Raw genomic sequence first — 13,477 nt, forward strand, 5'->3', positions numbered from 1 at the left:
CTTCTTATACCTCTTGAATTTTGTTGCAGTGATAATGGTTTGGGCTTGAATGGAATTGACTCAAAAGTCAATCCAATAGAAGATTGATTTCTATGGAAGAAGTTAAGCAACACTACAGGAGACTCTATTTGGACTGTTTTAAAAGGTCGTGTGCAATATTTCACTTGGAGGTAAATACTTCAGATTTTCAGTGGCTCTGTGTTTTTTGTCAATCTTTCATGCCTATCATTTTATTTGGTTAATGGATTAGGCTAGTTATGGAAAGCTTAAATTTATTTACATATATTTTGTTGTTAGAAAAACATAGATTTCTTGTCTTGCTTTGGACTCCAATTTGCTCAGCTGATGATCGTCTGCATCAGATGGATAGACTGGATAAGAAAGTGAGAAACATTTAGCTATTGTTCAACGATAAGAATTCAAAAGCCAGCCTCCTTTTCATAGGAGTTACATCAAAGCTCCTTTCTATTCATACACTTGCTTGTCTAATCGTCACAAGTAACCTTTCATTAGTCTCTGGAGCTCCGTATACGCAGGTAAAAGGCGGTTGTGAGTCTCCATTAACAACTTGCGACATACCTCGGCATTCTCGGTCTCCATTACACTTGCTTGTCTAAATGCTTGTCTTTGGCAGACATTTTATTTATTCCTTTCTTGTCTGCACATCTGATGGTAACAGTAGATAAACTAATTCACAGGGGACCTGCAATTATTAATTAGAATACTGTACTGGTAATAAATTAAAGCATGGTCAAGGCAGATTTATAGATATGTGGGACGATTCCTCTGGTTGGCTCTGTACCCTTCAGGCTCCACTAATCTGAAAGAAAGAGCCTGAAAGCACCGAAAACCTGCCCAGTTTTTTAATACAGAAATTGCATTCCCAACACCTTGATCTTCGGCGAGATTATGATGTTTTGAACTTTTTCTCTTTATAAATCGATAATGTAGCCATATTACTGAAATTTGCTCGAACATCATCGACGTTTGGATACACGTTTGCCACCTTATTGCACTGGCAGATTGATAACATAATTTAATTATAAGTGCTTCAACAAAGCATTGTAGGCCGACTTCTTTGTTCCTTTGACAATCTGTTTCGTTTCTTCGATTATTATCCGGCTTCTTCACGTCTGCACCTCTCCACCGACTATATTCATGGCATTCTCAGCCCACAGCCACCAGCTCCTCCCCACGACTACCCCAGCGCCGCCGCCGACTCCGTCAAACCAATCCCATCAACTCTCGGCTACTCCCGACGCCCTTTCCTGTCTCTTCCTCCGCCTGCCGCCTACTCTCTCTCTCCCCACGCGCCGTCGCCCCTCTCAGCTCAATACAGCCGCCACCTTACCCGTCATATCCCTCAAAGAGAACCCTTCTCTTCACGACAACCTCGTCTCCCAACTGGGCTTCTTCCAACTTACCGACCACCATGTCCCTTCGCAACTTGCCGACGCAGCCGAACTCGAAGCCCAGTCTCTCTTCCTTCGTCGTGACACCAGCCACAACCTTTCCTGGCCCCATGGCTACGACGACGAGGAAGACGAGTACGGGGAGTCCTTCTGCTTCGACCCGACTGCCCCTGATACCTCCTCGTTGACGTCGCTGGGTGAATTCGCGGTTGCTCTCGAGGGAGTCGGGTTTGAAGTGGTGGAGGCGCTATCGGAGGCTGCGGGCTTCGAGAACCCCTTTAAGGAAAAATCTAAGGCTCGCAGACTGTTGTGGGTTTCCAAGTGCGGCGGAGATGGTATCACTCCTCACTACTCCGGGAGGTTGTATCCGTACGTCGTTGCGCTGCAGTATCAGATGAGGAAACACAAGGTTTCGTTGTTGGGCGACTCCGCTTGGGTTTCCGTCGATCCGGAGGCAGCTTCCATCCTTGTTACCATTGGAGACGTAGCTCAGGTAAGGCTTTTCCTGCATTAATTAGTATTGTTAACAATATTTCTGACGACGATAGTCGGATGAAAATCTGATCTTGGGGAATTAATTTGTTCATCAGAAAAAGTTTGAATTAATGTTTTTTAGATCTCTTGAGTTCTGCAATCAAGACCTGTTTACAGGATAAACAACATCAAAATATGAATAAAGTAAACATTACTGGTGACATTAAGCCAATCAGTAGCGCAATTTTGGGTGTTGGGTTGCAGGTTTGGAGCAACGGGAAGCTAAAAAAAGTCAGAGGAAGACCTCTGGTAAATCATGGGGAAGAATCGGAGTCATCTTCAATATCGGTAACGTTGCTGCTGAGTCTCCCACTAGAGAGCGTCGTTTCTCCTCTACCATTGGCGGCTGATAAGAAAGTCGAGAACAGAGACGAGGAGGCGAGCGAGGACGACAAATTTGCTACATTCTCCTTCGAGGACTACGCTTGGAGAGTATACCACGAGCGACTCCCTCTTAAGGATACGCTTGACAGATATCGCATTTGAAACCAGAAAGCTGCATTCCAGTCATGTGAAGCTATTTTTCTTCTTTTATTTAAGCTTGATACAGGCTACTTGATGGAGGAAGGGATCATATCATCAGCAATTAAACAGTTTTTCTTTTGTTCCTTTTCATAGTATTCGAGGTGAAACGAGAAACCCTTTTGTTTCCAACGCAAACCCTAGTACCATTCTCACCTGGGTACTCACATTAAAAGAGAGCTGTCCAGCTCTTTCGAGGACCTCATTTAGCAGGTCTGTTTGAAGCAGCTGAGGTAGAGAAGGAACAAAAAGGCAACAATTTCAAAACAAAAAAGAAAGCAAAAAAAAAAAAAAAAACGATAGCCTATTCTGAATCTCCTCAACTGGTTTTTGCATCCTACATTTCTGCCTATAAAATATCTTCAGAACAAAGAATTAAAAGCACTAATAACTTTTTCATGTGGTAGAGTTAGTCCTTGGCCTCCTCAGCTTTCATCTTCTTCTCCCACCGCCGCTTCTGAGAAAGTACAAATAACGCACCAAAAAAACAAAGGAAGAAAACTGTTAGTTTGTTTGATTTATATATGTAATAAAATTTTTAAAATTCCCAATAATTGTCAAAAATCAGTCTGATCATTCTGAAATTACACAAAGATACTTGCATTTTATTGATGGAAAAGATAAATAGAACACGTGCAATTCATGTGGAGTTGAAGATAAGATACATTCTTTTGCTTTATTGAAGTTATAAAACCTTTTGCAGAAGATGTAGTTGTCAATTTGAAGAATTACAGATAAAATATATTGAAACAGAGTAAAACAAGGGAAATGACAGAGTATGCCTTCTCTGGAGGGAGTTAGATGATGCTGATCCCTATAATCAGACAGTTTTCACTATAAAAAAAATATAAGAGAGTTTGAAGAATATTTATTCTAAGAACCGATGACTCGAGTAAATAAGCGATCATGTCCATGACACAAGCAAATAGGCAATCATGGTCATGAGAAGTTTAAGAACTTCAAGCCAACACTAGTTCGAAAAAAGTGTAGCAAGGGCATAGATTAGCATTGTCCAAGCTATTCTTTCATTTAACAATATTGCAGCATATCACAGGATGGAAGATATTATAGAGATCATGTTATTTTTGTCTGCCATTCAGGTTATAGATGGGTAGAAATTGGTGTTTTCACCGCACCAAGGAGGAAGTCAAGCTTGTGACCCACTATTTCTTTGTTAGGAAAAAAAAGATCAATTCTTCCTAGTTTCTGTTCTTCAGATTACAGAAAGTTATTTTCTAAAATGCCTGTTTATTCTTTACCTTCTAAGACCCAGGCCCTCCATTACCTCTCATACTATCATTATTTATCTAACAACCACACAGGATGCCAACAAAAGTCCACAGTCTTTTGGTGGTTTTGCAGGTTTGTGAACAGTGCCTGAATGCTTACTTAGTCTTAGGTGGTGAGGTAGTCACACAAATGCTATAGTTTTGTAGAGACAAAATTTGACAATGGGAAAGATTGAAGACAGATATTTTTAAGCCTGTGATGAGAATTTGGGTGCCCTCAAATAGAGAATAAATTTCGTACATTTGTTCCTAGAGGGGTTGACACCAAATGCAAAAGGTCCCACTTCCAATGTCTTAAATTTTTGCTCATTGGAAAAGGAATTTGAATTTTCATTCCTCCCTTCATTTTCTAATTATTTGCTCACTGGATGATCATCTTTGCTACTCTTAAAAGGTAGTCACAGTAGTTATAGTTTACCTTCACTCTTCTTCTTATTATTTCAATGGTATTTATCTTTATTATTAGTACCATTACTACTACACACAAACACATCAAAGACAAATACAACAGGAAAAGAAAATGACTTCCATCTATTTTGAGTAACAGAGGGGGGGAAAGGGTTCCTACTAAGAGAATGGTGTGCATGTAAAACCTATAAATTTGTACTTCATTGTTCTCGCTCTTGTTATTTTTTAGTTTGTATGAACAATAAATTTTGAAACACGTTCCTTGTATAAGGTTGTCTATGTAAAAATCAAGCATTTGAATGTGTCAAAAACAAGGAAAATCACAAACCAAAAAGGTCTCTCTGCCTGTAAAAAATAGTTTTATGAAATAAGATGGCAGCCAAAACCCAAAATCATGCTGGTAGTTATGTTATTAGTATGAGAAAACAACAAAGGCAACGCCGAAGAAGGCAAACAACAGACTTAACTAAATTGACATAGATAATACTATTTTTCAATTCAAAAGCTATTAACTTTAAACGGAGAAGTGAAAAGTTTAATTATAACGAGTGATGGACACTGACCTTGTAATCCAGTAGCATGTCCGGCATTTTCTTCATCAACTCAGCAGTATTTGCCCTCCTGAAGTGAACAAGGAGAAAAACAGTAAAGACAATGCAAGGACCTCACAACCGCAAAAAATAAAAAAATAAAACTCACTTTTCTGCTGCAATTCTATCGCACTTATGTCCCTTCCTCTTGTTCCTCATCTCGCCCCTCGGCGGATCGTACGGCCAATCTCTGAATTAAAGATTAGAAAGATCAGAAAAGGGGGGAAACCATAAAAAATATCCCCAATTGGAAGAAAATCGCAGAGGTAATGAAAACGTACTCTCCCGCAAGTAAGACTTCTTTACGGAGTCGAGCGCGTCTACGACCGCTGATACTGAGCGGCGTCCAGGCACCCAGCTTCCAGTATCCCCAGACACCCTTAGCGAGTTCATCTTTGCATTTGGCGAGCTTCTCTCGCCACGGGTATTGATACCCTCCGATCACTTTTGATGCCGATTTCGCTGCTTGACCTGCCATCCCTCTCAAACTCTGAAGAGAGCAAGGACTATGCAGACTGAAGTACACGGCCACATACACTCTAGAGCAGACTTAAGGGTGCAAAAATTCGTCAAATAAGAGAGCCCCCGATGGTGTGTGAAATCGGTTCTGCCGACGGTGAACGCAGATGAAGTCTCAGCCCAAAAGACCCTGAAAGTCTAGGTGATCATGCCTACATTGAATATTGTGGGACAAGGTCACTTGGTTGCTGATCATATTGGTCACCCTAGTCGTTTGAACCCGAATGTAGAAATTTGTTGAGCCGGGGGTAGCTGGATTACCCATGTCATGTGGTCCATGACATTTTCTTCACTGTGGCACATAGCAACTTGTATTTCTTAAATTTAGACTTCTAAGTGATCAACACAATCAGTAAACCCGTCTATATACTATCTAACTTGTTGGAAGGATGATAATCTCAAGATCCTCTTTCCACCAATTTTCGAATGGAGAAAAGAACATTCAAAGTCTGAAAGAAAATCCAAGTATTGAATCCAAAAGGCCAACATTGGAATGCGGCTTTGGCATTTGAATGCTGAAAATAAAAAGCTTGACACTCGAATATTAGTGCAACATTTTAATGTTGTTGATTAGAAATACGAAAGTGGTAGATTTATCGCATCGTTTTGGCCAAGCTCACTTACCAAAACTTAGTAAGTAATCTACCATTGTAATTAGTAACTCAAGGTTTTGATGGATTCTACAATAGCACAAAATATCCCTTTTAAAACCTAACGATTCTATTTTAGAATGTTATAACTTTATTTTTAATTTTTTTGTCTCATTTCATACTAGAGAAGCTTGACGTCGTGACCACAACCATTTTCCAAAGCATTTCATAGTTTGAAATCATCTTTGGGGGGTCTATAATCTCAGTCCATCGATCTTCCAAAAAGTTAAACACATTAGAGTTTTTGTTTTTAAATCTTTCATATGTCTTGGGTTAGACTCATGCCTAGTAGTTGTCAAATTATATTCCATTGTCTACCAAGTCTAGTTGAGATTGGATTTTCAATTCTTGTGTTGACAGAGTTGATTTGTATCTACTAAGCACAAGTTCTTAGATTTTAAAATCATTTTCAATCATAAAATAAATTATCTTGAGTTGTACTTTCAAACATTTCATGTGATTAAGTTGCATTTACAGGGGCAAATACAATAGAGTATATGTTTTGAATCCACGATTGTCTTTGAATGATCTTTGTGTTGAACTTGAGCATTGAAATTCTTAGTTAATTTTCAATAAATCTATTTTTGGTGGTATTTTCAAAAAAAAAATCTTGGCAATGAAGTCATTTAAAAATTGAACTTAGATTTTCAAATATTTATTGGGTTTGCAATTTGAACTTTAATTTTTAAATCAAGTGGATTTACTTACCCTTGAGTTGCTATCATATTTGAATGGGCATATTTTATTTGTATTTATTATAGTTATATTAGCTTTGAAGAGACATTAAATGTACTAGAATTACAAGGAAGACACCCTTTCATTATAATCATTCAAGCCTTTTGTGGGCCATATAAAAATTTGAACTCACATCAATTGGGAAGTTGTTGTGGTTGTGATTTGGTTGTTTGTTTGCCATGAATTGGGTCCTCACAAAGTGAAAAACATTTGTTACCTATAGTTGTTGAAATATCCTTTATTGGATCTAGGCTTGGATAACCTAGTTGAGCTTTTACAATCCCTTTTGTGAATAATTGATGTAATTAGCTTTTGTGGCTTCATCGTTGTAGGTGTTATTGAGTTTTTTACATAGTGGATTTAACTCCAAAGCATAGAGACATTTTGGGAGTCGATCATAACTTGAGTTTAGGTTATGAACCATTACAACAACATAAGTGTCTATTGTAAGATTTGCCTATTTGCTTTCTGACAGCGGCTAACCAATACAACCCAATAAACCGATCTGTTAGGTGCGGAAAACTACCGCCTACAAGAGTGGACGAAACCACTCTGACACCCACCCCACCCATTCTCTACCGCCTCTCACGGGATTCGAACGCAGGACATGGCGTGCTCAGCTCTGATACCATAACAGCGACTAGCTAATACACCCCAATTAACCGATCTATTAGGTGCAGAAAGTTACCGCCTACAAGAGTGGACGTAACGACTCTTACACTTTCTACTCTAAATTTACATCAATTTGTAAATAAACTATCTAAAAAACATGATAAAATTAGATTTTGTGATAAATTTTGAAAGAGTTTGAAAAATTAGCATTAGTGCACACAAACTTTGTTCCTCTCCCTCTTTAGTTTTGTGTCTTATGGGACCTAACATGACTTTAATTTAGGTGCATTGTGATCGCATTTTTCACTTCTAATTATGTGTTTTGGGGGCCATACCGATGTGCTATGATATGCAATTGGGGATCTTGTGAGGAAATTTTGGTGGTAAATGAAGGTGATGTTTGGAGAGGGAAACAAACCACTAAACTTTACGAAGTCTAGATAACAACAAGCTTCCTTACTTCAAATCCAAGAAGCTTTGATAGCAATAATAAGTTTGAATACAAGGGTATTAATGTACAAAAGGATCAGATCCATGAAGATGTGCGATCGTAAGTTCAATAATAAGAAAAATTACAAGATTTAAGGTGATATGAGGCCCAATCTCTAAAAAAGTCCTCTAATCTTATCTCAACACACTAATTTGATCCAAGTCTTGCTTAATCTAACGGATGTATTGGAGTTCCCTGGTTGACTAGCCTTAATTTTGCAACTGGCCTCTACTTAATGCATGATAAGAATATTTGATCTCATATTGCTTGCAGGGGCGGCTCCAAAGATATGAGCAAAATAGTGGTAAAAATGATTGTTTGTTGCTACTTTGACTATAGAAACTCGATAGGCTTTTGGATTATGAATAATTAGAGCTTTCTTTTCTCATGAACAAAGCTTCCACACACTAAAACTTAGATTGTCAATTGTGTTTTGATATCAAATCTCAAGAACTTAAAAATGCTGTTTCTGAGTACTTATTCACACAAAAAAAAAAAAAACAAGGATATTCTCACAATAAATCGAGAAGAAGTCAATGGAAAAATATTTTGCAAAAGGAAAAATCCAGGACAGAGTATAGAAGATTTTTTTTAAAATCATCCACTATCCCTTATCCACGAGATTCTTTTATGGGTGACCCTTTGCAGAGAAATTCCAAGGTGCATATCAGTTAATCCATTAATGTGGAACAGATTATACAATTCAAGATGCAAGTTATTGATCAATTGGGTTTTATCTTTTATATTTAGACGTAATCTGGTCCAGAATCCAGGTGTCAACAGAGACGGGGATAAAATGAAGAATTACGATGATGTTTGGTAAATGAGTACTCAACAGGAACCAATTGAAGGCCTCTGTACAACAACTGACGAATCATTTGCATTAGACGAAACACTAGAATTCAGAGCTAACTGCAATATCAAAGAAGATAAACTTTTCTCAAGGAGAAAAATCAATTATATAGTTATTACAGAACGAAGAAATGAATTTTGGGTTTACAAAACGATTTGTAACTGATCCAAGACAAGCGTTTACTTCACTTTTTCCAGCCAAAAAGAAAATTTGCAAAGATTATGACGACTTTTGATCTCCTTATGAGGTTTCACATCAAACACCTTCGTGGAACTATATGCGGCTTATGTCACGACCAAACACTAACGTTGTTGCCCAGTTGATTGCAACATAAAACCTGTTCCTCCAGCTTACGACACGAGTGAGATATGCGGATCGCCAGATGAACCAACTCAAAAATCCTGCAAGAGACAAACCTTTGGCTTCCTGAGGAGGAGGAAAAAAAGTTATGTTAGGTGCCGATACTGGGCCTGGTTCACTTGTGGCCGGATGGAAGCTGTGACAGAATAAAACGATAACTGACCTTGCTCTGTCTAAGATCTACGAGAGCTTTGTAGCTGCCAACAGATGCCATACTACCCATATGTTTGTAAACAAATGGATCTCCTAAGTTTACATTATTTGTGGAATTTGCATGCCCTCCATCTTTAGCAATCCGATTCAGTAGACCAGCTAAATATTTCCCTTGTCTTTCTGCCACCTAGTTTAGACAGACAACACACCGATGGCTTAAAATTTTGAAACTAGATGCTGCACAGAAGCACATCATAAGCTAGAAAAGACCAAAATAATTTTTCATTAGTCCTTACTATCTTCACAGAACTCAAGGACATCAATGAACAAATGAACAAATGGTATCATTCACAACATCTCCCAGGAGTAACAAAACAGAGATTTAGTATAAATAATGTTTAAGATATCCCTCGAACTATTGAACCCAGACAAGTTGTATACTGTTAGAACACTACAAGAAAAGATGCAATAAGAAATTCTTAGCAACTCATATTTTGCCTCTTTCCAATCTATGAAACCTCATTGAATCAGTGTCTCCAGTCATATTTTATTGAAGAACGCAGGCAGTCAAACTAAGAGGTTACCAATATTTCTCATGCCCACCACATCCACACTGGCGATCCAGTAGATTAGTAATGAGGAGTCACAAGATGTTTCACTTTATGAAGGTCCTCTTACTCACCAAAGAGGTAGTTCAACTATTATAAATAAAAGTTTTGCAATAGCTGACATTGAAAAGATACAAGATACGAACTAAAGAACAAGGAACAGAAAGAAAAGTGTAAATTAAAAGTAGAGTCAGCAGTTAACCTGGGCCAAAGCTGGAAGTACTGGTTTACCAGTACTTTCAAGAAAACCACTACAATCACCAATACAGAACACGTCTTGCACAGAAGGAACACGCAACCATTCATCAATACCTATCCTGTTAAGATATAAGGAAACGATTAGACAACACTCCACTTCACTTGTGTGAGAAATGCATTGATATAGATTTCAAAGATAAACAGACCAGATCCACCAACTGAAGGGCACCACAATGCCCAATTTCCAACATAACCACTTGAATAATTGTACCATCATGTTTTAACTCTTATAATGAGATTTTATATCTGATCAGATTGGTTCTTATAATCAATAAGATCTTCAAATTGTGGTCCACAGACGCAGTATCCTACAATTGACAGGGCCAAACTTAGCATGAACAATCCACTGAGAAAGGGTACAGGATTCTTTTCTAGGGGAGTAGGTATAATTGGATAAGACCCAACTTTAGGGATGTACCTTCCACCTGGTGCCTTTGGGAACTCTAGAGATCTTACAAATGGAGAGGCACCCACACCAGTAGACCACACTAGCAAACCATATGGAACCTCTGTGCCATCATTAAGAACAATCTTTTCAGGTCCAACATCCTGCACAACTCCTTGAACAAGGCGGACTCCTGACTGGGGAAACACAGAAACACATATGCTTCATTGCCAAAAGGAAAAGAACAAGTTCTGTCATCCAAATAACCATAAAAGAGATAAATGAGGAGGACACATTTACCAAGAAATGCACTGAAGATAGTACAATTACTTTTCCAGGGAAAATAGTATAATGAGTTGAGGACACCATGTAATTATAAACTATATGATGAGAAGAATTTGTGAAGGTCATCTCTTAAATAATACAAAACACAAAATTAAGCATATCGCATTTCGGACAAAAATCAGCTTTTTAATCTCAAGCAGTCACAAGCTTCTCACCTTAGTCAGTTGGTCAGTGGCATAATGTCTGAGGCGAACATCAAATGAAGATAATATTTCATTTGCCTGCCATTACAAGGAAAAGAACAGTTATGATAGTGCATTGAACCCTATAACAATTCAAAGAAAATGGAACACTATGTACAGGGAGAAACACAAGAAATAGAAAACCCTGTAATAAGATAGTTAAAACATATATTAAGTTAATTCACTATCAATTTTTGCTATAGGAGAACCTCAATTAAAGTCACATGGATATAATCTTTAACATGTGCATATCTCTGTCTGACATCTCTCATGATGAAGTCACTGAGTTCTCCACTGAACTCAACACCTGTTGGACCTCCTCCAACAACCACACAGTGTAAAAGTCTACTTTTCTCCACGTCGGAAACACCTGCATTTAGCAAAAGTGCATGATTATGAATTAGCTTAAGTTAGCTCTTTATTCTCCAGGTATGCATACCGAAGGTTGCATCAAATAAAAAAAGTCCATAAATGCACAGAATTAATTAAGAGCCACATAACCAAATAATTTGATAGTAACCCTTCTGCTAGAGCTATGACATGAAGAGAAAGGTGAAGCCCAATAATGTTTAATGAGCTATGATATGAAGAGAAATTGAAAATTAATAAGGTTTTCATATTCACTATTTAATAGTGTTTTAATATTCACAATTTTAAGATCAAAATGATCATTTCCAAAAATTAAAATCAGAATCAGAATGAATAGCATATTGCATCCTCATGATTGCACTACCTGGAAGCTCAGACAACATTAGATTTAGTAGAAGCTTTCTCCGTATCTCTTGAGCATGAGAAACTTCACGAAGAAAGATCGCATGCTCTTTCACGCCATTGATTCCAAAAGTTGAAGCCTCAGCTCCTGATGCAATAACTAACTTATCATATGACACTTCAAATTTCCACGGCTGCAATGAGTCTTGATCACCTCCATCAGTAACTGACTTGCAGTGCACCTTAAACAAAAGAAAAAGTGAAATTGGGATCTGACTACCAAACTTCATGAGACTCCTTTACTCATTTTCAGTATATATCATTAAAAATGTAGTAAATATATATATATATATATTAGCTAGCAACACTCACAAGGATTCAATTGTCAACTGAAAGCAATGAATGATTTGCCAATCAAGGTGCAAACAAGTACAGGGAAAAGAAAAATTTTGGAAGGTAAAAATAATAATAACAAAAACAGAAAATCTTATGCTTCTTCATTTACAATCATTTTGTCAATTGAATGGGGCAATAGACAAGCATCATGAGAATTCAACAAAAAAGAGAAGAGCAAACCTACGGGTGAGCTATATGAAGCAACCAAAATCTTGTTTAGACATCTAGAATGAGATTGGACATAATTGTTAAGATGATCTCCAAATCATTCTTCAATTACCCGTCCACAGACCAGACTCATAGCACAACATTACGAGCCGAAATTCAGTTCGCTCAGACAGTCGATTCCAAGATTAGATATTTGTACCCGTTACAATCTATAAAAGGAAGTGGATAAATGCTGTAATATTTGAAGACCACAATTATTAAAATCTGGCAATCAATTTTTACCCGAATCGATCATTGCATTCGAATGACCTAATAATGATTTCTGCCATCGCATAAATGCCACAATCATCAAACTTAATACTGCATGGATATAACCTAGCACGCTCTCAAACATAAAACAGAGTAAAAGGCTGCAACATCTACAGCTGCAGCATAGAGACATTTTCCACTTCGCCAAACTAATCGAATCCAAAAAGAAGATTTGAGAAGGATAATTAAACCATCGAGAACTAACCACATGCTTATCAGTATCAATCCCGCTACAGTTAGCAAGGAAGAAATACGAGCCAGGTTCTCGCGATATTGCGGGTTGAATCCTACCAATGGGCTCGGCGACTGATCGAAATTCAAGAGTACCAACACAAGTGGAAGCCAGTAGTGGAGTGAACACCATGTGATTCCGAGGCGACACGCAGACTACGTCGTAGAGCTTAGTGTCGATACCCTTTAAGAGGCGGCATCCCGCCCACCCGGATCCTAGAACGACAATCCGTGGCTTCTCGCCGGGAGTTGTGGGACCCAGAGAGGATCCAAATTCTATCCCACTGGGCGGGTTCGACGCAGTCGTAGTTAGAGGTGAAGAGATGAAGTGCAAAGAGGAGAAGACAGCAGGAGAGAACGGATTCTGGGATTTCAGCAGAGACCTAACGGAGGGTGATTTGACAAGATTTCTGAGCCAAAACATGTCTGCTGCTGCAAATCTGCAACTGCCAGTGGTGGATCGACGATCTTCCTTCAGTTCTTCTGGATTATGCGTTTTCTAATCCGGGAAATGAAGGCAGAAGAGTACGAAGCGAGGAAAAATGCCCCACAGACTACAGAAAAGAACCCGCCAAAATCCTAATAAAAGAGATCCACGTAACGCTGGTACGTGGTGGGTTCTGAATGTTGAAAAACCACCCGTCATTGTCCACGCCATCGAATGCAGGCGGCTGCGCAGCGCAGCCTGCGCTAATTTCCGCAGATGCTGGATCTAAGACTAATAAGAGGTTATATCCATTCAAAGAATGTTCAGCAT

The 13,477-nt window shown here is 38.4% G+C and overlaps 3 protein-coding genes across 3 annotated transcripts; 1 reads left to right on the forward strand and 2 right to left on the reverse strand.

Moving 5' to 3' along the window:
• The first annotated feature begins 1,153 nt into the window (after window positions 1–1,153).
• Window positions 1,154–2,432, forward strand: LOC137936141 (1-aminocyclopropane-1-carboxylate oxidase homolog). Its single transcript, XM_068780701.1, has 2 exons — window positions 1,154–1,905; window positions 2,151–2,432. The coding sequence occupies exons 1-2, from the start codon at window positions 1,159–1,161 to the stop codon at window positions 2,430–2,432; spliced, it is 1,029 nt and encodes a 342-aa protein (XP_068636802.1). The 5' UTR covers window positions 1,154–1,158.
• Window positions 2,433–2,525: 93 nt separating this feature from the next.
• Window positions 2,526–5,381, reverse strand: LOC137942714 (uncharacterized). The gene is made up of 4 exons (XM_068788449.1): window positions 5,037–5,381; window positions 4,865–4,945; window positions 4,729–4,786; window positions 2,526–2,925 (listed from the first exon to the last, which is right to left on the reverse strand). The coding sequence occupies exons 1-4, from the start codon at window positions 5,231–5,233 to the stop codon at window positions 2,878–2,880; spliced, it is 384 nt and encodes a 127-aa protein (XP_068644550.1). The 5' UTR covers window positions 5,234–5,381; the 3' UTR covers window positions 2,526–2,877.
• A 3,289-nt stretch (window positions 5,382–8,670) lies between these two features.
• Window positions 8,671–13,477, reverse strand: LOC137942439 (internal alternative NAD(P)H-ubiquinone oxidoreductase A1, mitochondrial-like). The gene is made up of 8 exons (XM_068788078.1): window positions 12,695–13,477; window positions 11,639–11,858; window positions 11,115–11,275; window positions 10,879–10,944; window positions 10,412–10,575; window positions 9,938–10,052; window positions 9,138–9,314; window positions 8,671–9,040 (listed from the first exon to the last, which is right to left on the reverse strand). The coding sequence occupies exons 1-8, from the start codon at window positions 13,142–13,144 to the stop codon at window positions 8,888–8,890; spliced, it is 1,506 nt and encodes a 501-aa protein (XP_068644179.1). The 5' UTR covers window positions 13,145–13,477; the 3' UTR covers window positions 8,671–8,887.

Source organism: Aristolochia californica, unplaced genomic scaffold, assembly GCF_029961685.1.
Source record: "Aristolochia californica isolate CCGP_79_NKW_82.1479 unplaced genomic scaffold, dmAriCali1.0.hap1 SCAF_10, whole genome shotgun sequence".
Classification (NCBI taxonomy): Eukaryota; Viridiplantae; Streptophyta; class Magnoliopsida; order Piperales; family Aristolochiaceae; genus Aristolochia; species Aristolochia californica.

Bases quoted from the DNA above. Each gene is read 5' to 3' on its own strand.
- LOC137936141 (XM_068780701.1), top strand. From the start codon at position 1,159: ATGGCATTCTCAGCCCACAGCCACCAGCTCCTCCCCACGACTACCCCA. The intron at 1,906-2,150 runs GTAAGGCTTTTC...GTTGGGTTGCAG, and splicing joins CCATTGGAGACGTAGCTCAG to GTTTGGAGCAACGGGAAGCT.
- LOC137942714 (XM_068788449.1), bottom strand. From the start codon at position 5,233: ATGGCAGGTCAAGCAGCGAAATCGGCATCAAAAGTGATCGGAGGGTAT. The intron at 4,946-5,036 runs GTACGTTTTCAT...TCTTTAATTCAG, and splicing joins GAAGTCTTACTTGCGGGAGA to AGATTGGCCGTACGATCCGC. The intron at 4,787-4,864 runs GTGAGTTTTATT...TGTTCACTTCAG, and splicing joins GATAGAATTGCAGCAGAAAA to GAGGGCAAATACTGCTGAGT.
- LOC137942439 (XM_068788078.1), bottom strand. From the start codon at position 13,144: ATGTTTTGGCTCAGAAATCTTGTCAAATCACCCTCCGTTAGGTCTCTG. The intron at 11,859-12,694 runs GTTAGTTCTCGA...CTTTTGTTTAAG, and splicing joins TTGATACTGATAAGCATGTG to GTGCACTGCAAGTCAGTTAC. The intron at 9,315-9,937 runs GTTAACTGCTGA...TGTCTAAACTAG, and splicing joins TACTTCCAGCTTTGGCCCAG to GTGGCAGAAAGACAAGGGAA.